Source organism: Palaemon carinicauda, chromosome 37, assembly GCF_036898095.1.
Source record: "Palaemon carinicauda isolate YSFRI2023 chromosome 37, ASM3689809v2, whole genome shotgun sequence".
Classification (NCBI taxonomy): domain Eukaryota; kingdom Metazoa; phylum Arthropoda; class Malacostraca; order Decapoda; family Palaemonidae; genus Palaemon; species Palaemon carinicauda.
The window spans coordinates 9,149,050-9,172,631 of NC_090761.1; the positions used below are offsets into that span (position 1 = coordinate 9,149,050).

At 50.1% G+C, this 23,582-nt stretch overlaps 1 protein-coding gene across 5 annotated transcripts in view; it reads left to right on the forward strand.

Annotated features, from left to right (window-relative positions):
* LOC137629445 (protein phosphatase 1 regulatory subunit 16A-like) overlaps positions 1–23,582 on the forward strand; it is a 423,268-nt gene that overhangs the window by 379,079 nt on the left and 20,607 nt on the right. For all 5 annotated transcript variants that reach the window (XM_068360749.1, XM_068360748.1, XM_068360750.1 and 2 more), the window contains exon 5: positions 7,876–8,001. In XM_068360749.1, the coding sequence (XP_068216850.1) occupies positions 7,876–8,001 (126 nt within the window). The remainder of the gene's footprint in view (positions 1–7,875; positions 8,002–23,582) is intronic.

Consider the following 23,582-nt stretch of genomic DNA (forward strand, 5'->3'; position numbering starts at 1 on the left):
GTTGACACCTCCTCAATTATTCCTCTGTCGTGCTTCCGGCAAGACGTTCTGGGATTCGCTTATGATCTTCGAGTTTGTTCAAGGCTAATTGGTGAAGTATTCTCTCAGATTTCGGCTGTCGCTTTACTGGAAACCTTCTTATATTAGCTAGATAGCTTTTATATAGTCCTGATTAACGGTTAACGATCTTTTGCTTGATTTTGGAAACCCCTTTGGCTAACTCTTTGGATTCAAGATGTCTGACATTTCGCAAGCCCCCTCCCATAGACGATGTAGGTCTTGCAATAGGCGTATTCCGAAGGCCTCGGTAGATCCTCACACCGCTTGTTCTGACTGTAGGGACAGGCCCTGTCAGTTAGAAAATCGATGTGAGGAATGCGCCGGACTTTCGGAACTGGAATTTGTCCGTCTTTTGAAATATTCATCTAAGTTAGAGAGAGGTAGAGTTAGGAGGAGTTCTTCTCACTCTTCACTTTTTTCCTTACCTCATGATCCCCTACCTTTTCCTACCCCTGTAGTGGCTACCCCCGAACCTACTGTTTGCCCTCCGCCTGATATGTCTGTTGTTTTGCGTGCTATTCAGGCCTTAGGCGATAAAGTAGAGTCAGTGGTAAGTGATCATAAGTCTCTGATGGCCGAAGTCAAGGAACTTAAGGTCAAGAGTGCAGTGGGTGGAATTAGTGCCAGTGCTGTGACGAGTGCTAGTGTCAGTGCAGTGCCAAGTGCTAGTGTCAGTGCCAGTGTGGTGCGTGAGGATTCTTCTGTGCGAGCCAGTCGTCCTCCCAGTCCGGGACCTCTTGCAAGCTCCCAAGCCCAGGGGAGAAGCAATGTCGAAGGGCATAAGGGTTCGGCAGGCCTTGTTAGGCGCACAGAAGTATCCTCGGTGGTTGCGGGCGTGTCTTCCAAAGACCGTCACTCCCACCTGCAGACGATTGAGCCCGTCTTTTTCTCGTCCGCTGATCATCTGTCAGGGAAGAAACGTTGGTCTCAGGTCTCGAGACCACTTAAACGCAGAGTCCAGTCCGCGAGTGCTCAGCCAGGTTGCAGTCATTGGCTCAGCTCTGACTCGCCGCAGTCATCTGTCGACTGCACTCCGCCCAAGAGGAGTAAGGTTCTGCCACAACAGAGCTCGACTGTTAAGGCTTTACCTCAGCCTACTATAGTTTCTGCCGACCCTAAGTGGACTCTACTACAGTCCATGCAAGCACAGCTTTCGGACTTGATGCGTGAGTGTCGGGCTGAGAGTGTTGCGCCTCCGCCTCCGCCTACACTCCCTCCGCCTGCGCTCGCTCCGCCTGCGCTCGCTCCGCCTGCGCTTGCTCCGCCTGATCGCAGTACCACCTGCCAGGCGTACGATGTTGAGCCACGTTCTGAGTTTGCTGTTCCCAGTGATGTTCAGCCTCCGCCTTCTTTAAGGCAACCTTTACTATGGGATCAGGAGGATTATACCTCTCTTCCTCCGCCTCCCCTTGCTGCTCCACCAGTGGTGCAACACTCGGTTGAGGTACAACAACCTCTCCCGTCCATGAGTCAGTCTCCTCAGCTCTCGCTGCAGCGAGCTCAACCATCCACAAGGCAAGCTCCACTACACCTTGGCCTTGCGCCTCAGGAGCCTCAGCTTGCGAGACATTTACCTTGTTCTGCGCAGCCTCAACCTCATCACGCTCCGCTCACACCACAGGAACAGGAACTTGCTACTCCGCTTCCACCAACCGCTCAGCAAGCGCAACCCTTGGGTTCAACCACTCATGCTAGGAGTCAGCCTCCTCCACCCATGCGCCTTCCTTCTGCTTCGTCTTTTATTCAGCCTTTGTAGTCTGAGCCTCAGGTTCTCCCTCAACAGTTACTTGAAGAGGAAACCACTAATATTGTTCCTACTCGTTCTGACTCTGCTGTTCAGCATTCTTGTCCGATATCTTCGCTACACTCTGGTGATGAGGCGTCTGATGATGAGGAGGCACACCTGGATCCCTCGTCAGACGTGGATGAATCCAAGCCTTCTCCACAGTCTATTGACTTTCGTAAGGTCTTGGCTCTGCTTAGGGAGGTTTACCCAGACCACTTTGTCTCTGCTATTCCCCGCTCTCCGCCATCTGAGTTTTCGCTGGGCATACAACAAGCTAAGTCCTCCTATACTAAGCTAGTCCTAGCAAGGTCCTCTAAGAGAGCATTAAGGATCTTAGGGGAGTGGCTGCAGACTAAGCAACACCTTGGCAAAACTTCTTTCATGTTCCCGCCGACTAAGCTCACTTCGAAAGCGAGCGTTTGGTATGCCACAGGAGAAGCACCAGGCTTGGGAGTACCTGCCTCTGCCCAGGCTGACTTCTCAAGTCTGGTAGACTCGCCTCGGAGAACTGCAATGAGGCGCTCTAAGGTTTGCTGGACCTTCTCAGACCTTGATCACTTACTGAAAGGACTGTTTAGAGCATTTGAGATGTTCAACTTTCTTGACTGGTGCCTGGGGGCCCTCAGCAAGAAGACCTCTCCTGCGGACAAGGATTCTGCCATGCTATTAATGTCCTGCATGGATAAGGCCATTAGGGATGGATCTGGTGAGCTTGCGTCGATGTTTGTATCAGGGGTTTTGAAGAAAAGGGAACAGCTGTGTACCTTCCTTTCCTCCAGCATTACACCTTGCCAAAGGTCACAACTCCTTTTTGCTCCGCTCTCGAAGTTCCTCTTCCCCGAAGAGCTGGTTAAGGACTTGTCTGCTGCCCTGATACAAAAGGACACACACGATCTTGTAGCCTCATCGGCTCGTAAGTCTAAGGTTGCTACCTCAGTCCCCAAGACTTATCGCTCCCCAGTGGCTGATACCCCTGCTACGAGGTTCATACCGCCCTTTCGTGGTAGAGCCCCCAGCCGAGGAAGCTCCCGTCCAGACTCTTACAGGAGCAAGTCCAGGAAAGGCTCCAGGACATCTAAAGGGAAAAACTGACTCTCCGCATCTCCAGACAGCAGTAGGAGCCAGACTCAAGATCTTCTGGCGAGCCTGGGAGAAGAGAGGTGCAGACGCCCAGTCTGTCAGTTGGCTGAGGAACGGTTACAGGATTCCATTCTGCCTCAAACCACCTCTGACCACATCGCCCATAACCTCTCTCCCAACTACAAAGAAGAGGACAAGAGGCTAGCATTGCACCAGGAGGTGTCGCTACTTGTGCAGAAGAAGGCAGTGGTTATAGTCCGGGACCATCAATCCCCGGGCTTCTACAACCGTCTCTTTCTTGTGGCCAAGAAGACAGGAGGTTGGAGACCGGTGCTGGACGTCAGCGCGCATGTCACCAAGCAGACGTTCACGATGGAGACGACGAAGTCGGTCTTAGCAGCGGTCAGGCAGGAGGACTGGATGGTCTCGTTGGACTTGAAAGATGCCTACTTTCACGTTCCTATTCATCCAGACTCCCAACCTTTCCTGAGATTCGTTTTTGGAAAGGTTGTCTACCAATTCCAAGCCCTGTGTTTTGGCCTAAGCACAGCTCCTATGGTCTTTACTCATCTGATGAGGAATATAGCAAAATTCCTACACTTATCGGACATCAGAGCCTCCCTCTACTTAGACGACTGGCTGTTGAGAGCCTCCACGAGTCGTCGCTGTCTGGAGAATCTCAATTGGACTTTAGACTTAATCAGAGAACTGGGTCTATTAGTCAACATAGAAAAGTCTCAACTCATTCCCTCCCAATCCATTGTGTACCTGGGAATGGAGATTCGGAGTCAGGATTTTCGGGCTTTTCCATCGGCCCCCAGGATAAGCCAAGCCCTAGAGTGCATCATGAGCATGCTGAAGAGGAGCAGTTGCTCGGTGAGACAGTGGATGAGTCTCACAGGGACCCTTTCATCACTGGCCCTGTTCGTCGAGCTGGGGAGACTCCACCTCCGCCCTCTTCAATTCCATCTTGCAGCTCATTGGGACAAGGGTTCGACTCTCGAAGCAGTCTCTATCCCAATCACCCAAGAGATGAAGACCACTCTCCTGTGGTGGAAGCACAACCTCCTTCTCAGGGAGGGTCTATCGTTGGCTATTCAGACCCCCAATCTTCATCTCTTCTCAGATGCATCGGACTCGGGCTGGGGTGCGACCTTGAACGGACGGGAATGCTCGGGAACGTGGAACGAAGAACAGGGATTACTCCACATCAACTGCAAGGAGCTACTAGCAGTTCATTTAGCCCTGTTGAACTTCAAGTCCCTCCTGCTAGGCAAAGTGGTGGAGGTGAACTCAGACAATACCACAGCCTTGGCTTACATCTCCAAGCAAGGAGGGACCCATTCGAGGAGCCTATACGAGATCGCAAGGGACCTCCTCATTTGGTCAAGAGGTCTAAACCTCACTCTGGTCACGAGGTTCATTCAGGGCGATATGAACGTCTCAGCAGATCGCCTAAGCAGAAGGAATCAGGTCATTCCCACGGAATGGACCCTCCACAAGAGTGTGTGCAACAGACTTTGGACCTTGTGGGGTCAACCTACCATAGATCTGTTTGCCACCTCCATAACCAAGAGACTTCCGCTGTACTGTTCCCCTGTTCCAGACCCGGCAGCAGTTCATGTGGATGCTTTTCTACTGAACTGGTCCCATCTCGACCTGTACGCATTCCCACCGTTCAAGATAATAAACAAAGTTCTGCAGAAATTCATCTCGCACGAAGGGACACGGCTGACGCTGGTTGCTCCCCTTTGGCCTGCAAGAGAATGGTTCACAGAGGTACTTCAATGGCTAGTCGACATCCCCAGGACTCTACCTCTAAGAGTGGACCTTCTACGTCAACCTCACGTAGACAGGTTGCACCCAAACCTCCACGCTCTTCGGCTGACTGCCTTCAGACTGTCGAAAGATTCGCTAGAGCTAGAGGCTTTTCGAAGGAGGCAGCCAGTGCGATTGCCAGAGCGAGAAGGGTTTCCACTCGTAGAGTCTACCAGTCTAAGTGGGAGGTCTTCCGAAGCTGGTGTAGAGCCAATTCAATATCCTCTACCAATACCTCTGTGACCCAAATAGCTGACTTCCTTCTACATCTTAGGAATGAGAGATCCCTTTCAGCCCCTACGATTAAAGGGTATAGGAGTATGTTGGCTTCAGTTCTCCGCCACAGAGGTTTGGACCTTTCTTCCAACAAGGACCTTCAAGACATTCTTAAGTCTTTTGAGACGTCTAAAGAGCGTCGTCTATCCACTCCAGGCTGGAACCTAGACGTAGTCTTAAGGTTCCTTATGTCTCCTAGGTTCGAACCTCTCCAGTCAGCTTCCTTCAAGGACCTTACCCTCAAGACTCTTTTTCTCGTCTGCCTTGCAACAGCTAAGAGAGTCAGTGAGGTTCATGCCTTCAGCAAGAACATTGGTTTCACGACCGAATCTGCAACATGTTCTTTTCAGCTCGGATTCCTAGCAAAGAACGAACTTCCTTCACGTCCTTGGCCTAGATCGTTTGAAATACCTAGCCTCTCCAACATGGTAGGTAACGAACTAGAGAGAGTTCTTTGCCCTGTCAGAGCTCTCAAATTTTATCTTAAGAGGTCTAAACCTCTTCGAGGACAGTCAGAAGCCTTATGGTGTGCCATCAAGAAACCTTCGAGGCCCATGTCCAAGAATGGGGTTTCGTATTATATAAGGCTTCTGATTAGAGAAGCCCACTCTCACTTAAAGGAGGAAGACCTTGCATTGCTGAAGGTAAAGACCCACGAAGTAAGAGCCGTAGCTACTTCGATGGCCTTTAATAAAAACCGTTCTCTGCAGAGCATAATGGATGCAACCTATTGGAGGAGCAAGTCAGTGTTTGCATCATTTTATCTTAAAGATGTCCAGTCTCTTTACGAGAACTGCTACACCCTGGGACCATTCGTAGCAGCGAGTGCAGTAGTAGGTGAGGGCTCAGCCACTACATTCCCTTAATCCCATAACCTTTTTTAACCTTTCTCTTGAATGCTTTTATTGTTGTTTTTATGGTTGTTACGGTAGGCTAAGAAGCCTTCCGCATCCTTTTGATTTGGCGGGTGGTCTATTCATTCTTGAGAAGCGCCTGGGTTAGAGGTTTTGTAGAGGTCCTTTAGTAGGGGTTGCAACCCCATATACTTTGGCACCTTTGGGTTGATTCAGCCTCCAAGAGGAACGCTGCGCTCAGTAAGGAAGACGAACTTAAAAAAGAGGCAGAGTAACGGTTCAATTCGACTTCCTTACCAGGTACTTATTATTTCATTGTTATTTGAGATAACTGTTATATGAAATATGGGATACTTAACTATCCTTTAATCTTGTACACTGGTTTTCACCCACCCCCCTGGGTGTGAATCAGCTACATGATTATCGGGTAAGTTTAATATTGAAAAATGTTATTTTTATTAGTAAAATAAATTTTTGAATATACTTACCCGATAATCATGATTTAATCGACCCTCCCTTCCTCCCCATAGAGAACCAGTGGACCGAGGAATAATTGAGGAGGTGTCAACAAGAAGTACTTGAGTACCTGGCCACAGGTGGCGCTGGTAAGTACACCCCCTTCTAGTATTGTGATAGCTGGCGTATCCCTCCATAGAATTCTGTCGGGCAACGGAGTTGACAGCTACATGATTATCGGGTAAGTATATTCAAAAATTTATTTTACTAATAAAAATAACATTTTTATCTTTCTTTTTGAAAAAGCTAGAACTTATCACCATCTCTTGCTTAGTACACATATCTACCAGTATCTCACCACACTCATTTTCACCTGGTACGCCATACTTCCCAATGACACCTTCTACCTCTCCAGCGCCCACTCTAGCATTTAAGTCACCCATGACAACTACATAATTCTTTCTACCCAGTCCTTCTACACACCTAGTTAATTCATTCCAGAACTCATTCCGCTCTTCTTCACTTTTCTCACAACCTGGCCCATACACACTGACAAAAGCCTAACATTCCCTACCTAACCTAACCCTTACCCACATTAACCTAGATGATATCTCCTTCCATTCCACTACTTTACCTGTCATCCATTCACTCAGCAATAAAGCCACACCTTCTCTTGCTCTTCCCCTTTCAATCCCAGACACTCTACCAAACATTTCACCAAACATCACTTCACCTTTCCCTTTTATCTTTGTCTCAAACAAAGCCAATATATCCATCCTTCTATTCCTAAACATACTTCCAATCTCACATCTTTTACTCTCTATCGCACTACATCCACGCACATTCAAACACCCCAAAACTAGATGGCGGGGAGCAGTCACTCTCCCCCCAGCTCCACCTCTCTGATGTCTCCAGGGTTATAATACAGGAGAGGGGGTTTCTAGCTACGTCGTCCTGTCCCGTTTAGTCGCCTCTTACTACACGCAGGGATACGTTGGCGCTATTCTAATTGTTTTTTATGCCCCCACGGCCACAGGTTGAGTCCCTTGTCAGGCTGGGAAGAACAGAGATAGGAGACATCCCCTTTTTTGTTTCATTTGTTTGATGTCGGCTACCCCCCAAAATTGGGGGAAGTGCCTTGGTATATGTACTGTATGTATGTATGTACCAATGGGGATAATCAGCAAATTAATTTCTTTAAATGAAGAGGTAGTGGATAATTTTATTTACTACAATATACAATTTAGTAGTTTTGAATTACAACCTCTGACATTTTAGTTTTTATGAATTACAACCAGTAGTTCTAGTAAAGGTAATTCTTGGGAAAATGATTTGCTGTTTTGCACATCATTTTCAATCCCTACAGCATATATAGCACAGTTCAGGATTTTTGGTGAGATAATACTGTACTTTACTGTACAGTACTTCATTTTTATCTGAAGTATCAGATTAATCTTTTATATAGTCTTAAAATATGTTCTGTAACCTAGTATATTATTTTTATGCAAAAATTGTCTTCTGCATTTATATTTCTTTGTTTTCCAGCTTCACATAGCTGCAGCAAATGGGTATGTTAAGGTTGTGGAGTACCTCTTGAGCCAAAATGTACCTACAGAAGTGAGAGATCATGATGACTGGTCACCTTTACATGCAGCAGCATGCTGGGGACATGTAAGTAAAAGTTTTACTCTATTTATAATAAATTGTATAACTATACTGCTATTAAAGTTTTTACTCATTTTGCATTAGTTGCTCCTATTTGAGCTTGGAAAAATTTCTTTTAGATACAATAACTAGCAATGTTATTTATAATCAGGAAGCCAAAAAATTATTCAAAATTATGATTGTTCCAAGACGGAGTACTTACCTCGAACTACTTTTTTAGGAGTATCTGGGATCTCCTCCCTAACTGACCTAGAATTTTGCGCAGTTCCCCCTATCTCCGTTTTCCCTTGTCGGGTCCCTCCGTGGCAAATGGATACGTGCCCTGAGGTGACCCGGGGTCAGCGCGCATGGGTGCACTACTAGGTCTTTGTTGCCAGTAAGGATCTGGTCGGGGCGTAGATAACATCTCGCCGCTCTCTCTCACATCCCGTTCGACCCACCATTGTTCCACGTGTTCCCTTTGTGTTTTCCCGTTCATATCCCTTCCTTGTGTTACTTGTGTGGCTTGTGATTACCCTTATGGAATCCCAACGTCGTTGCCCCGGGCCCAAGGCCGGTAAGTCATGCGGGACATGTCTCTCTAAGTCGAACATCGATCCGCACACGTTGTGCTCCACGTGCCGAAGCAAAGTGTGCTCGCCTGCTTCCACGTGTCCGGAGTGTGAGTCATGGCCGGAACTTCAGTGGACATTATTCGGTACAAAGAAGAAGAAGGCATCGAAGCGGTCGCCAAAGAAGCCTGGTCTCGGTTCGCCGTTAATGTCTCCTTGAGCTCCTTCGGAGAGAGGTTCCCCTTCCCCTTCCCCTACCCAGAGTAGGGGACGAGGTAAGTCCGTTGTGGGGAAACAGCCCATTACTGTTCCCCATGAGTCTGGTTTTAATAAATCAAATTGCATTGTGCCTACGCAGACGAGTGTGGAGTCTGCTGTTGTGACGGAAGTGCTTTCTGTAGACGAGGTTCTGGTGCCCGCAGGACCTGTCTCGAGTGAGGACCTGGTGTGGGAGAGGTCAGCAACACCAGCTCCTTCCCCTCCATTGTGGCAGTGTTTTTCAGGTACAGCAGTTTCAGGGGGCAATCAAGACAGAGAAAGATGAGCCACGTGCTCATTGGACCCCGACTCCATTGTGTGGACGGTGCCAAGGACACCCTTCAGGTCACCCATGCGGCAAGAAGAGTTTTCTGGCTGGTTTGCCTCACGTAGGTCACTACTCAGGCCCCTGGTGCCTTCTGTTGCGCTACCTCTTTATTTCATGCAACCCGTCACCCCGGTAACACAATTGCAAGCCCCCATGTTGGAGGCAGAGGACTCAGAGGACTCGGATAGCTCCTCTTCTTCTTCTTCGTCTTCCTCGGATGTTACCTCGTCCTCCAGCTCTTCATCGTCGGAAGACTCCAGCGACTGGGAGATGAGGAAAAATAAAAAGAAGTTGAGCTCGAACTCAGGCCTGTCTAGGAAGAAGGCCAAAGTTGCAAAGAAGAAGAGCAAAAAGAGGAAGAGTTCCAGGAAGAAGAGGGCAAAATTAGGTAAAGTAGTTTTTCCCCCTTGCAGGTCGAACAAGGCTCTTGCCACTCCAGTGCCTGCCTCGGCGGCTGCTGGAGCCATTTCCGTGCCCTTGTCCAGTGACTCTTCGGCTCCGTCCACGCTTCGGATGCAGCCATTGGCACACACCAACTTTCCCTTGCCCTTGCCCGGCAAGTTACCGGCTCCATCTGTTCAGCGGAGGCAGCCGCTGGCTCAGCCCGGCACCATTGTTCCCACACCCAAAGTCTCACCGGCTCCATCCAGGCATCGGATGCAGCCGCTGGCACAGAAGGGCAGTCACTCTCCCCGGATTCCTCCGGGAGGGGGTAGACCCATGATGGCTACCTCCTCCTCGAGGGCTCCATCCGTGACGGAGGCAGCCGCTCCATCGAGGCGGCCGGATGTCAGGGATACGGCCGCCCCCATGGATCCATCCGTGATCGAAGATGCAGCCGACACGAAGGATCAAGTGGTAGAGGGCTTAGTAGATGCTGGGGAATGTTCGCCTGATGAAGTATCCTCTTATAGGAAGGTACTGTATTGGCACTGATTCGGCATCACCACAGGCTAGATGAGCCCAAACCATCCTCAGAGCAGGCCTGGCTTTTGGGTTTGGGTAGGATGGTGGACAACCCAGTACAGCAGAAACCATCCTTGACCCTACCAGTGGCTCCGGACGTGTTCCTAGGCATGGACCACGTCGACTGGTTTGTCTCGGGGCACAAGAACTCCCTCAGAGCCCAAGGATCCTTCAAGCTCCTGCCTGGACTGAGGACCCAGAAGAAATTTTGTGCCAGACGGTGCCTCGGACAATGGAAGAAGCCGTCGCAGCTCTGAGCCAGGGCAGTACAGATGACAGGATCCTTACTGCCCCAGTGGTCTTCTCTCAGGCGGAGGCCACTATGATGGAAGACACGGTTCAGGACATCATAAATGTGGCCTCCTGGTTGGACTGGTGGGCATGCACCTTAGTAGGTTTTCAACTCTACCACGATCTCTCGGTGCTGGAGAATCAAGCTCTATTGCATGAGCTCATACGTTCTGGGGGCAAAGCCATAAAGTCATAAAGTTCTTAACGTTCCATTCCTTGACTCAAACAGCGAACTGGATCTTAAGAAGGAGAGATACGGTGCTTAACAGGCTCCCTGTAGAGTGTAGACTCCCCGAACGTGAGGCCAAATTCCTTAGGAATGCTCCGGTGTGGGGCGAGACCCTGCTCCCCCTACAGACAGTAGCAGAAATCATGGAAAGAGTGGGGAAACTGAAAGACTCGGCCGAGCCTAGGCAGCCAACAACAAGACGTCCTCCACATAGAAGATCGTCTGTGGACGGGGCCTACCCGCCTACGCCACCAGCTAGACAGGAGGCCCCCTCCCCTTCCTGACATCAGTCCTCGCGGCCCTCCCACAGAAGTGGTGCCCCAGTCCAGGCCTCCTTTAGACAAAAATACTCGGGCTCGAGACGAGGCCGCTCAAACCGTCTCCCCAGAATCAGATAGGAAGAGAGGCCCCCTACACCTTACCATGGGGAGGATGCCTCAAACACTATTGGCAAGCATGGCAGGACAACGGTGTGGACCCATGGTCTGTGGCAGTCCTCAGGGAGGGATACAGGATTCCCTTCCTGACAGAGCCTTCTCCTCTGATTCCCGAACATCGGGCGGAGTGGCTAACCCCAAGGATCACATGAAGAGAGCAGCCTTGCAGGAGGAGGTGTCGGCCATGTTGGACAAAGGAGCACTGCAATCTGTCCAGGAATCGTCCCCGGGGTTGTACAGCAGGTTCTTCCTGGTAGAGAAAGCACTGGGGGGTTGGAGACCAGTCATCGACCTCTCGGCCCTGAACAAGTTCATCAAGAAGACTTCCTTCAAGATGGACACGCCGAAGTTGGTACTGGTAGCCTTGAGGGAAGGGGATTTCATGATGTCCCTGGACCTCAAGGACACCTATTTTCAGATCCCCGTACACCCCTCCAGCAGGAAGTTCCTCAGGGTGAAGTGGGGAACCCAGTCTCTACAGTTCAGGAGACTCTGCTTCGGCCTGTCAACGGCACCTCAAGTGTTCACGAGGGTATTCACCGTAGTATCAGCCTGGGCACACAAGCAGGGTATCAGGCTGAAAAGGTATCTTGATGACTTGTTGCTGCTTTCAGCCTCAGAGGCAGCCATAAAGGAGCAGGGGGCAAAGCTGTTACAGTTCTGCAGAGAACTGGGGGTTACCATCAATCTAGAGAAGTCCCAGTTGGTCCCCACCACCAAGATGATGACGTACCTAGGGATGGTCCTGGACTCCCAGGTAGCAAGGGCATTCCCCTCTCGAGAGAGGCTTGACAACCTGGACCATATAATGCGACCATTCCTAGCAAATGCACCAATGAGAGCCAAGGATTGGCAGAGACTCGTGGGCCACCTGATCTCGCTGGAGAAGCTAGTTCCTCAGGGGAGGCTCAAGCTGAGGCTGGTCCAGTGGAATCTGAAGGACCTCTGGTCACCGGGAGACCCACCTCGGTCCTTACTCATGATGACTCCAGCCACCAGAAACATGCTCCTCTGGTGGTCCGACAGGGTGAACACCCTACGGGGTGTGCCGTTTGCGTCCGCTCCTCCAGAGATGTTGCTCTTCACGGATGCGTCAAAGGAGGGGTGGGGAGCCCATCTGCTCGAAGAGACAGCAGAAGGAAAGTGGTCCCCGGAGGAGAAGATCCTCCACATAAAACTACTCGAGCTCCTGGCGGTTCAAAAGGCCCTTGCAATATTCGCCCATCGCCTACAGGGAAACACAATAGCCCTCATGTGCGACAACACCACCGTGGTGGCCTACATAAAGAAAGGAGGAGGGTTGAGGTCAAGGGAGCTGTGCGATCACACGGCTCGGATCCTGGAATAGGCCGAGAGGAAACACATCATTCTCACAGCCAGGTTCATTCCGGGGAAGAGAAACGTTCTAGCTGACGGCCTCAGCAGAGCGGGGCAAGTAGTGAGGTCGGAGTGGCCCCTACACCCACAAGTGGCCCAGAAAGTCCTACAGTTGTGGGGCTCACCGGTGATAGACCTGTTCGCCACAAGGCTCAACATGCAGCTCCCCGTTTTCTTGTCTCATGTGCCAGACCCTGCAGCAGCGTTCGAGGACGCCTTCTAGCACTCATGGGACGGACTCGACGCGTATGCCTTTCACCCCTTCGGGATTCTCAGGCAGGTGCTCAACAGACTCAGACAATCAAGGGCTACAATGATGACTTTGGTAGCGCCCTGGTGGCCGGAGAGGGAGTGGTTCGCGGATCTACAGGACCTGGCCACCCTTCCTCCGTGGCCCCTACCAATAAGGGAAGATCTGCTGCACCAGCCCCACTTTAGAAGGTTTCATGAAAACCCTCAGTGCCTCCTGCTACATGCGTGGAGGTTATTGAGCGTCTATTAAGGAAAGAAGGATACTCAGAGAAGACAGCTTCGAGGATGTCAGGGTATCTTCGGAAGTCCTCGGTCGTGGTGTACCAGGCCAAGTGGGCCACGTTTGTGAAGTGGTGTGCCACGCAGAATCTGAGGCCTCTGGATGCATCAGTTGACAAGATTGCAGACTTCCTGATCCACCTGAGGGACGATTCGGGGGGGGTCTCCATTCCAGCCATCAAGGGGGTCCGAGCGGCCCTAGGGCAGGTCTTTCAACTCAGAGGCATCGACCTGGGGGCCTCTCGCCAGATTTCCATGCTCGTCAGAAGTTTCGAGCAGTCTTGTTCCCCCCTCGCCTCTTGGGTCCCGCAGTGGGACGTGGCCAAGGATCTCAAGGTTTGGACAAGGCCTCCCTTCGAACTCCTCAAGGATATCCTAGATAAAGACCTCAGCCTCAAGACAGTATTCTTGCTAGCTCTGGCCTCAGCCAAGTGCGCGAGAGAGCTCCACGGCTTGTCATTCGAGATCTCGCACTCGAAAGGTTGGAAGGGCCTGCCTGAATTTGTGGCCAAAACACAGAACCCAGGCATTACAGACCCGAGGTTCGAGGGGTTCTCGATCCCGGCGATCCCTCACTCGGACAACCCGGAAGACTTGCTCCTGTGCCCAGTGAGAACAGTCAGGAAATACCTTAGCAGGACAGCCAGACTCCGGCCGGGCATCAAAAGTCTGTTTGTCTCCTCAGGCCCAGTAAAGAAGGCAGTGTCAAAGAACACGATCTCCTTCTGGCTTTGGCAAGTCATCAAGAGAGCTTACGCCAGTGAGGGGTCTGCTATCCCAGGTACCCCATGATATTAGGGGTCTTAGCACTACTTTGGCATTTGACAGCAACATGGCAGTAGGCCAAATCATGCGAGCAGGCACATGGTCCAGGCAGTCCACCTTTACGGCTCACTACCTGAAAGACTGCACGAGGAAGTCCTTGGACGCCTTCTCTGTTGGACCAGTGATTTCCACCTTGCAACAAGTTTAGGGCTAAAGCCCCGGGTAGCCCGAGGGAAGTAATTGCAAGCGACACAAGTATCCTCCTTACTCCCCTTTCCTTGCTACCCTTTTTCCCTTTCCTTCCCTCCTCCCATGCGAGAGATAATGTTGTGGAAGCCCATGTCCGGATTATGCATGAAGGTGAGTTATACAAATAGGTAGACTTTTGCGTGCTTTCCCTGACTCTTCTACCCTGTTCTTTGTGTCGTCTGGACCTAGCTGCCTCTCTAGGTCCCGTGTCCTGGGATGGTAGTGGTGGGTCTTCCGGCCTGTAAGTCCACCCCTGCCTCCTAAAGTGTAAGTCTCCTAAGAAAGTAGTTCGAGGTAAGTACTCCGTGTTGGAACAAATCACAAATTTTAAGTAATTTGTATTTTTCCTAACAGTACTTACCTCGAACTACTTTCGGGTTATTGCCCACCCATCCTGCCCCGGGTGCCTTACAGCAGTTCGAAGTAGAACACATTTGCTTACTGCCGACAAAGACCTAGTAGCGCACCCACGCGCGCTGGCCCCGGGTCACCTCGGCACGTATTCATCCGCCACGGAGGGACCCGACAAGGGAAAACGGAGATAGGGGGAACTGCGCAAAATTCTTTGTCGGTTAGGGAGGAGATCCCAGATGTAAGTACTGTTAGGAAAAATACAAATTACTTAAAATTTGTGATATTTTGAATTTTCAATATGTACTGTAGCAATTGTGAAAACCAAATTTTAAATTCAATTACAGTATTAGAATATATATTTAGGTTAGAAATTAAAAAGGTATAATTTTTCATTAAGCATTGTCACTGAACATGTGCAAATTTGATTATTTGCATTATCCTAGGAGTTTAGGATTGTTTTTAGGGGTGTACTACATATATGCAGATTTTTAGTTTGTTCATTCTTGTATACAGTACAGTACAAACCTTTCGTTCTTCAAATAAGTAGATCATGAACGAGGTAGTTAATGAGAAAAGTTGTTTGATGGATCACCGGTCAGTTGCTAGGGATCCCCTTTTCCTTCCTGTTCAAGTTGGGCAGGTGGCTTTAGACAATCTTACCTGGCGGCTGAACAAGGACAACCTCACCAGATGATTCCTACTAGAGACTGCCTTTGGACAATTTAACTGTTTGCACATGTATTGAAGGTGGGGTGGCATGCACACCTGAAATACCTGGTTATCTCAGGGGTATGGTCAAGAGAAGAAATGTATCTGGACATCAATGTCCTGGAAATGCAAGCATTCCAAGAACGTTTGATGAGGCACTTGGCAGTGTTGATGATACACCACAACTATAGTTACTTTACATTAACAAGCCAGTCTTTCATCTTGTCTGTGAAATGGATGCACATGTGGCAGCGTTCTACGGCATAGAGTTTTTAGCCAGGTACATAACAGGTAAATGGAATGTTCTGGCATACACTTGGTCGGGGCAGGTTGTAGGGTTAATGTGGTCTCTACACCCCTGCGTAGATTAAAGGCCTCTTACCTCGTGGGGTTCTCCGGGGATCGACCTATTCACCACAAGGGGCTAAACAGGAAGCTGTCTGTCTTTACCCCCCCCCCCCCCTTGTTGGCTGTATTTGAAAAGGCCTTTTAACATCCATAGGATCACCTGGACGTGTGCACCTTTCCTTCGTTAAACCTGATCCATCTGCAAAAGTGTTGATTATGCCAGGACTCGGTATGCCCCTAATCACTCACAGATGGCCTCATGCCAGGTGGTATCCTGATCTGTTAGCACTTTTAGTCATGGTCCTGAGAGAACTAACCCATTAGTTCACACTCCTCTGTCGGGTTTATCTTCACAGGTACCACCAATCTGTGAAGTCGCTGGAACTTCACAGTTAGAAGTTATCTGGCATCTCATCTGAGTGAAAGGCTTTTTGTGGTGCACTGCACAGATATCTGGGTATCTGTGATGGTCTTATGCAGCTTATACCAGGGAAAGTAGGCCATCTTTGATAATTGATGTTGGAAAAGGGATTCTTCTCCAGTCAGAGCATCTCTAGTACATATTGCGTATTTCCTTGACTTCTAGAAGAGATGGAAGTTGAGGAAATCTTCAATTAGTGCTGGAGATGCTCCATCCAGAGAAGTATCCCTTCTACACCATGAGGAGCTTAAAACAGTCTTTTTGCCTACTCTTGGACCTTGTGCCCTCGAAGTAAGATGTGATCCTTGTTCTCAAGGCTCTTACCAAACCCTGATTGAGCCTTTGAGAAGGATGTCAGATAGATATCCGATTCTCAAGACTATCATTTTTATATCCTTAACATCTGTGAAGGGAGTAATTGAGTTCCACGGTCTCTCTTACTGAAGCACCCTTGCTGATGGGAAGGTCATCTCCTTTAGTTTTGTGCCTGGCTATGTGGGCAAAGCTCAGAACCTCAGAACCCACCGGTACACATTTATTTGTACGAGACCCGATCCCTCCCCTCTATACATGAAGCATCAGGTGTTGATTGAGAGTAGATGCTTTTGTGTCCAGTAAGGGCCGTGCAAAGCTATCTGAAGAGGACCTTAGGCCTGAGAGCCAATGGCTTTCCCTTAGCACTGACAGGACCAAGGAAGAGATGTTAAGTAACACAATCTCTCTCAGGCTTTGAAAGATGATCCATGTAGGGTACACCTAGATTGCCGAGAGGTTGGCGCTACAACTAGGACCTGAGCTGATAAAGTCAGGGGCACTAGCCTTCAAGAAGAACCTATCAGTCTGCCAGGTGTTGAAGGCTTTTACCTACTGGAGTATACCCACAAGTCCCTCAAAACTAATGCTTGGTGCTGTGGTAGCTGCTCAAGAAGTTGTGTAGCCAGCCCGACACCCAGACGGGACAGGAAGCTTCTTATTGATGGTAATGTATAGATGTAAGCTAGTAATGAATGGTTGTATGACTGTTTCTTCTCCTTCATTATGTTACAACCCCCTCTTGGGGGCGTGGTCAATAACATTACATGCTGGATCTGACTTGATGCTGGTAAGTTGCACTTAGGAGCCTCATTCTTTAAATCTAGAGGAGTATCTCCCCTATCCTCCCAAATGAGGTATATTATGGACAGGCTAAGCCCTATCAGTCCACTTATCCCTATGATGGACAAATAGGAAGTTGCTGGAGTGATATCCTTAGTTCCCTTATGGGACCAGCTATGAAAAAGAACTAACCATTTTGGTTCTAGGAGGATTCCTGACCCACAAATCAGTGATTCTTCCTATTCAAAGGATGAAAGTTTGTATACATGTATGAACAAATGACAATTTTTAAATATAATCTGTATTTGTTCCAACACAGAGACTTACCTCGAACTACTTTCTTAGGAGTTACCTGGAATCTCCTCTCAACTGACCAGAGTTTTGTGTAGGATACCCTACTTCCGTTTTCTGTGGGGGACTAACCCAGGAGTAAGGAGAACGTGCCCTGAGGGTAGTCCTGAGCTAGGTCGGCGTTAGCTTGGGTCTCGCTCGTCAGTAAGTTCTCTGGTCGCGTCGTGATACCATCACGCCGCTCTCCATTCTCTTGCGACCCTTTGTGTCCCGACTCGTGTGTCCCACGTGGTTACCGCGTGGTATCTCTGTGCATCTCCCTTGTGTTCTCGCGTGTTCACTTCTTTCCCTTGTGTTTCCCAAGTGATATCCTTATTCATTCCCTTCGTGCCTGTGTCTTGTGGTTGTGTTGTGATGGAGCAGACCCGCCGTTGTCCTGGGCCTAGAGCTGGGAAATCGTGTGGAGCGTTCCTTTCCAAGCCGGAGGTGGACCAGCATTCCCTTTGCTCTTCCTGTAGAGGCAGTGTGTGTTCGCCAACGGATACGTGCTCGGAGTGTGTTGGCTGGAATGAAATCCAGTGGGTGCGTTATAGCACAAAGAAGAAGAAATCATCTAAACGATCCCCCAGGAAGACAAGCATCTCTTCGCCATTACCGTCGCCAGGTGGACGGTCTGACGGGGCTTCTGTCTCTTCTTCCCCTACCCAGGGTAGGGGACGAGGTAAGTCCGTTGTGGGGAAAGTGCAGAGGGCGCTTCCCCAAGAGTCTAATTTACATGATGTGGGGGTTGCTGGGCCATCACAGGCTAGTGGGGGGCCTGATAGTGCTGTGTCTGGGGGTTTTGGAGACTCTGCCCTTGTGATTGGGGGGCACGTCTCCTCCGATGACCCCATGTGGAGTAACATTGTGCCTGTCTCTTCGCCCGCCTCTTGGGCCTGTGTTTCAGGTACTTCAGCAGCTGATAGCGTCCAGGAGAGATTAGACTCGACGGTAGGGGAGCCCTTCGGGTGGAAGCTCCCGAAAACGCCAGGTAGGTCCATGTTACGGATGGAAGATGGCCTAGATACCTGGTTCCCCAGCGTAGTGCGTCCGACCTCCTTTCCAGCTCCTCTGACGGCGGTTCCGGACTTGTTTTTACAACCCTCGACCTCTGGAACTCAACAGGTCGCGAAGACCTCCGTGGCCCCCGCTCCCGTCCGTCGGTCGGGTTATGCAGTATCGTCGGGATCTTCGGAGGGCGGCTCTTCGGTCTCTTCAGAGGGTGAAGCGAGGAGGAGGTGCCGACGGCGGAGGGAGAGGTCCAGGAGCAGGCGTTCCCGCTCAAGGTCTCGCTCACGGTATAGTAGAAGACGATCCAGGTCACCGAGGAGGAAGTACAGGAAGAGTAGGTCCCCCAATGGTGAATGGGTCTTCGTTCCCCGCAGGAGCGAGTTTCAGCGTTCTCCAAGCCGCCGGTCCAGAGATTATTCGCCACGAAGGCCCTCGGCCAGCCACAAGTATGACCCTTGCAATGAACAGAGCGAGAAGGCCTCTTCAGGCAGGCGTAAGACCGCGAAGCTTCCGGCTCAACCCGCCCAGCGGGGGGAGCCATGCTTTCGGACGGGCAGCCTGGTCGGGTCAGCACAGCTGACTCGGCCCTTGGACTCACAGGAACGGTTTCCTCCGTCGGGCCAGCCCACGTAAACCGCGTCCTCGTCCTCCAAAGATATTTTACGGACGGTAGCCCTCGCCGACACGGCGATTCCCGTCCCGACACCCGGACCTAGTGCGGAGGTTTCCGTCGGAGCAGACCGCTACCACCGCAGGGAGGTGCTCGTTGAGCCGGAGCCATGACGCCCGTTGGGAGTGCCCGTTGACCCGGCACCTCGGAATCTGGCAGAGGGTGTTGCTGACGACAGGGAAGGTTCCCCAGCCGAGGACTTGGAATATCGTAGGGTGATAGGCCTGATACGCAGACATCACTGAATTGAAGAACCTGTTCCAGCCGACGAGGACTCCTGGCGGCCCAGCCTAAGTCGGGTGATGGAGGCCCCCGTGCAGCAGAAAACCTCCCTGGCGCTGCCTGTGGCCAGGGATTTGGTCCTGGGCCGTGCCCACGTGGATAAGATTGTGGCGGGCAATGCCGAGGCCCCCAAGTCACAGAGCTCCTCAAAGTTACTACAGGGACTCAGGTCCCAGAGTAAGTTTTATGTCCCAGAAGGGCAGCGACCGGGAGCCTGCAGGATAGAATCTTCCCTGGAAGTATTGAGCCAGGGTGCCCCAGAAGACAGAGCCGCATCAGCCCCGATTTGTTTTTCGCAGTCGGAGGCTGCAATGATGGAAGAAATGTCCAAAGATTTGGTACACGTCGCCTCCTGGTTGGACTGGTGGGCCTCCACTCTGGTAGGTGTGCAAGCCACATACGACTTGACAGACCCGGCGCAACAAGACCTCCTGAAGGAACTTATCATCTCCGGGGGCAAGACCTTGAAATTCTTGACTTATCAGTCTCTTGCCCTGTCAGCTAACTGGGTACTTAGGAAAAGGGATACTATCTTGGCCAAGCTTTCCTGGAAGATCCCGGACAGAGAAGCAAGGGCTTTGAGGAGCCTACCTGTGTGGGGTGACTCCCTGTTTCCGTTGAAACAGCTGGAGGAGCTAATGGAAAAGGTCTCAAAAAGGAAGGAGGTGAGCACACCCAGACCTCAACCCGTGAGGAGACCCGCCTACAAGAGGTCAACGTCGTATGGACCCTCTACTTCTCATGCCTCTCCTAGCCTGATGAGGAGAGATGCCCCATCTTCCTCTTGGGCTCAACCACCACAGCCCCCCCGTAGAGGAGCCCCAGTAGCGTCTGCCTCTTTTAGGACGGCATATTCAGCGTCCAGGAGAGGGCGTTCAGGCCGCTCCTCCAGGAGGAGATAGAGTGGGAGGCCCCCTACGCCTGCCCAATCCTCAGGTTGGCGGATGCCTCAGACAATATTGGCAAGCATGCAGGGCTCACGGTGCGGAGCCCTGGACAGTATCCGTACTGAAAGAAGGGTACAGACTCCCGTTCTTAACGGAACCTCCACCTTTGATTCCAGCCAGCCTGGCGGAGTGGCTGGCACCCAAGGACCCATTGAAGAGGGCAGCCCTTCAGGAAGAAGTGGCCACTATGTTGGAGAAAGGTGCTGTGGAAGAGGTCCTACATCCGGGCCCAGGCTTCTACAGCCGACTTTTTCTGGTAGAAAAGACGACAGGGGGATGGAGACCGGTGATAGACCTGTCAGCCCTCAACAAGTTTGTTTGCAAGACGGACTTCAAAATGGACACCCCGAAGTCGGTCTTGCAGTCCTTGAGGGAAAAGGACTACATGATGACCATAGACCTCATGGACGCATACTTTCAAATCCCGGTCCACCCCTCAAGCAGGAAGTTTCTCCAGGTGAAGTGGGGTGCCCAGATCCTACAGTTCAAGACTCTGCTTCGGTTTGTCAATAGCTCCCCAGGTATTCACGAGAGTCTTCACGACAGTTTCGGTGTGGGCTCAGGAGCGGGGTATTCGCCTCATTCGGTACCTGGACGACTGGTTGCTCCTTTCCTCCTCAGAGGGAGTTTTGAGGGAGCAAGGTGTAAGGCTGCTTCAATTCTGCAAGGATCTGGGTATCACGATCAACCGAGAAAAATCGAATCTGTCGCCCTCCACCAGGATGACCTACTTGGGGATGACACTGGACTCCCGACTAGTGAAGGCCTTTCCGTCAGAGGACCGGGTGAACAACCTAGAAAGGATCCTCCAGCCTTTCCTTTCGGGACAACCCAGGAGAGCCAAGGACTGGCAAAGGCTGATAGGACATCTAGTGTCATTGGAGAAACTCGTTCCCCAAGGGAGGCTCAGGCTCAGGAGCATCCAATGGAACCTGAAGGGTTTCTGGAACCAAGTAGACTCGCCCCACAAATTAATCCCCGTCCTGCCGGACACAATACCCTCCCTGGAGTGGTGGCAGTGTCGGTCGAATACACTCAAGGGGATGCCCTTCGCAACTGAGCCTCCCGAGATGCTCCTGTTCACAGACGCCTCCAACGAGGGGTGGGGAGCACATCTCCTCAACGAGACGGCGAGAGGAACCTGGACGGACGAGGAGAAAGGGCGACACATCAACGTCCTGGAGTTGAAGGCAGTCCAAAAAGCTTGCCTGCAGTTCGTCGAACTTCTAAGGGGAAACACGGTGGCGTTGATGTGCGACAACGCCACAGTAGTCGCGTACATAAAGAAACACGGAGGTCTAAAGTCAAAGGAGTTGTGCGATCTCGCTCTGGAGATCCAGGATTGGGCAGAGTCGAACCAGATAGTGATTTCAGCATGGTTCATTCCAGGCAAGAAGAAAGTCCTAGCCGACGGTCTCAGCAGGATGGGACAAATAGTGGGAACAGAGTGGTCCCTCCTCCCAGAAGTAGCCAGGCTCATCATTCAAAGATGGGGATCGCCGGTGATGGATCTCTTTGCAACCAGGCTGAATGCACAACTCCCCGTGTTTTGTTTTCCTGTCCCAGACCCAAAGGCGGCCTTGGAAGATGCCTTTCATCACAAATGGGACAACCTCGACGTGTACGCTTTTCCCCCCTTCACATTGATCAGGCAAGTGCTCAACAGAGTAAGGGCGGCCCGGAACTTAAAGATGACTTTGGTAGCGCCCTGGTGGCCGGAGAGGGAGTGGTTCGCGGATCTAAAAGACCTGGCATGTCTTCCTCCGTGGCCGCTACCCGACAGGCCAGATCTTCTTCAGCAGCCACACTTTCTAAGGTTCCACGACAATCCTCAGTCTCTACGCCTTCACGCCTGGAGACTATCGAGCGGCTCCTGAGGAAGGAGGGATATTCAACAGGAACTGCAGAAAAGATGTCACGTTATCTGAGACGGTCTTCAGCAGCGGTCTACCAAGCAAAATCACAGCACATCATCTCAAGGATTACTCGAAGAGATCTTTAGACGGTTTTTCTATTGGGACAGTCATCTCCGCGCTCCAAGCGATTTAACGGTGAAGCCCCAGGTACGATCGCGGATAACAAAACCAAGAGACACAGGTTCGTTCCTTTTCACCCTAGTCCCTGTTTTCCTATCCCTGCTCGGAGATAACCACACATACAAACCAAAGAAGACACGTCTCTGCAACTTCGTCACAGGACTCAGCATCATGGAATTTTTTAAAGGGTGAGTACTTAGACACTAACATGAGCTCTTTGTGTAGTTTGCCCTACCTTTCATTTTTCCGATATTTTATACAACCTAGTTCACATCTAGGTTACGAGATGTCCGCTTAGCTGGGTCTGAAGTTCAGGAAGACACTCCCACCTCCTAAAGTGTAAGTCTCCTAAGAAAGTAGTTCGAGGTAAGTCTCTGTGTTGGAACAAATCACAAATTTTAAGTAATTTGTATTTTTCCTAACATATTTACCGAGAATTACTTTCGGGTAATGGCCCTCCCTACCTTCCCCGAGTGCCTTTCTGCCCTTGAAGAACCTTTTGTACCATCCTAGGAACTTACTGACGAGCGAGACCCAAGCTAACGCCGACCTAGCTCAGGACTACCCTCAGGGCACGTTCTCCTTACTCCTGGGTTAGTCCCCCACAGAAAACGGAAGTAGGGTAGACTACACAAAACTCTGGTCGGTTGAGAGGAGATTCCAGGTAACTCCTAAGAAAGTAGTTCTCGGTAAGTATGTTAGGAAAAATACAAATTACTTAAATTTTGTGATTTTTGTTAGCCATGCAAACTTGAAGTCGTTTAAAGTTAAATTTTCTGCCTCAATCACCCCTTTCAATCCTGAGCCAAAGGTCAAAAGTGGCGAACTTCCGACAGGCGTAGGGGCAGAGCTTCTCTTCCATGCTTACCATTTATTTTGAATTACCTTATCAATTTTAACGGCTATTCCAATGCTCACTGAAAATATATTTTCTATTTAAAGGACTGGTTTGTATAGCTAGGAAAAATACAGAGTTTTAAAAATTTGTTATTTTTAGATAAGAGATGAAGAATCAGGGATACTATAATGAAAGAAGATATACAGGTAGTCATCAACTTACGACATATGCGACTTTTGACTGTTCGACTTAATGACAATTTTTTTTAGAGTGATGACGTCATAAGTCTATCGGAAATAGTACAGTAATCGGACAAATATTTCCTTTTAAATAATCTATTTTCTTGTATAAAGATAAACTGATTTATCTTGGTAAATTAGTATTTTCTGTTATTGATAATATACTGTAAAGTATCCATTTTCAGTAAAAAGTACATTAAGAAAAGTTTTAATATCTGTCATGTTCATATATGTCTTGTGACGTCAGATTACCGGCGGAAAGGGACCGGGCAATACTGTGATTTCCTTCCAATAGGCTAATGATTAGTATTAGTATTCCCATTATC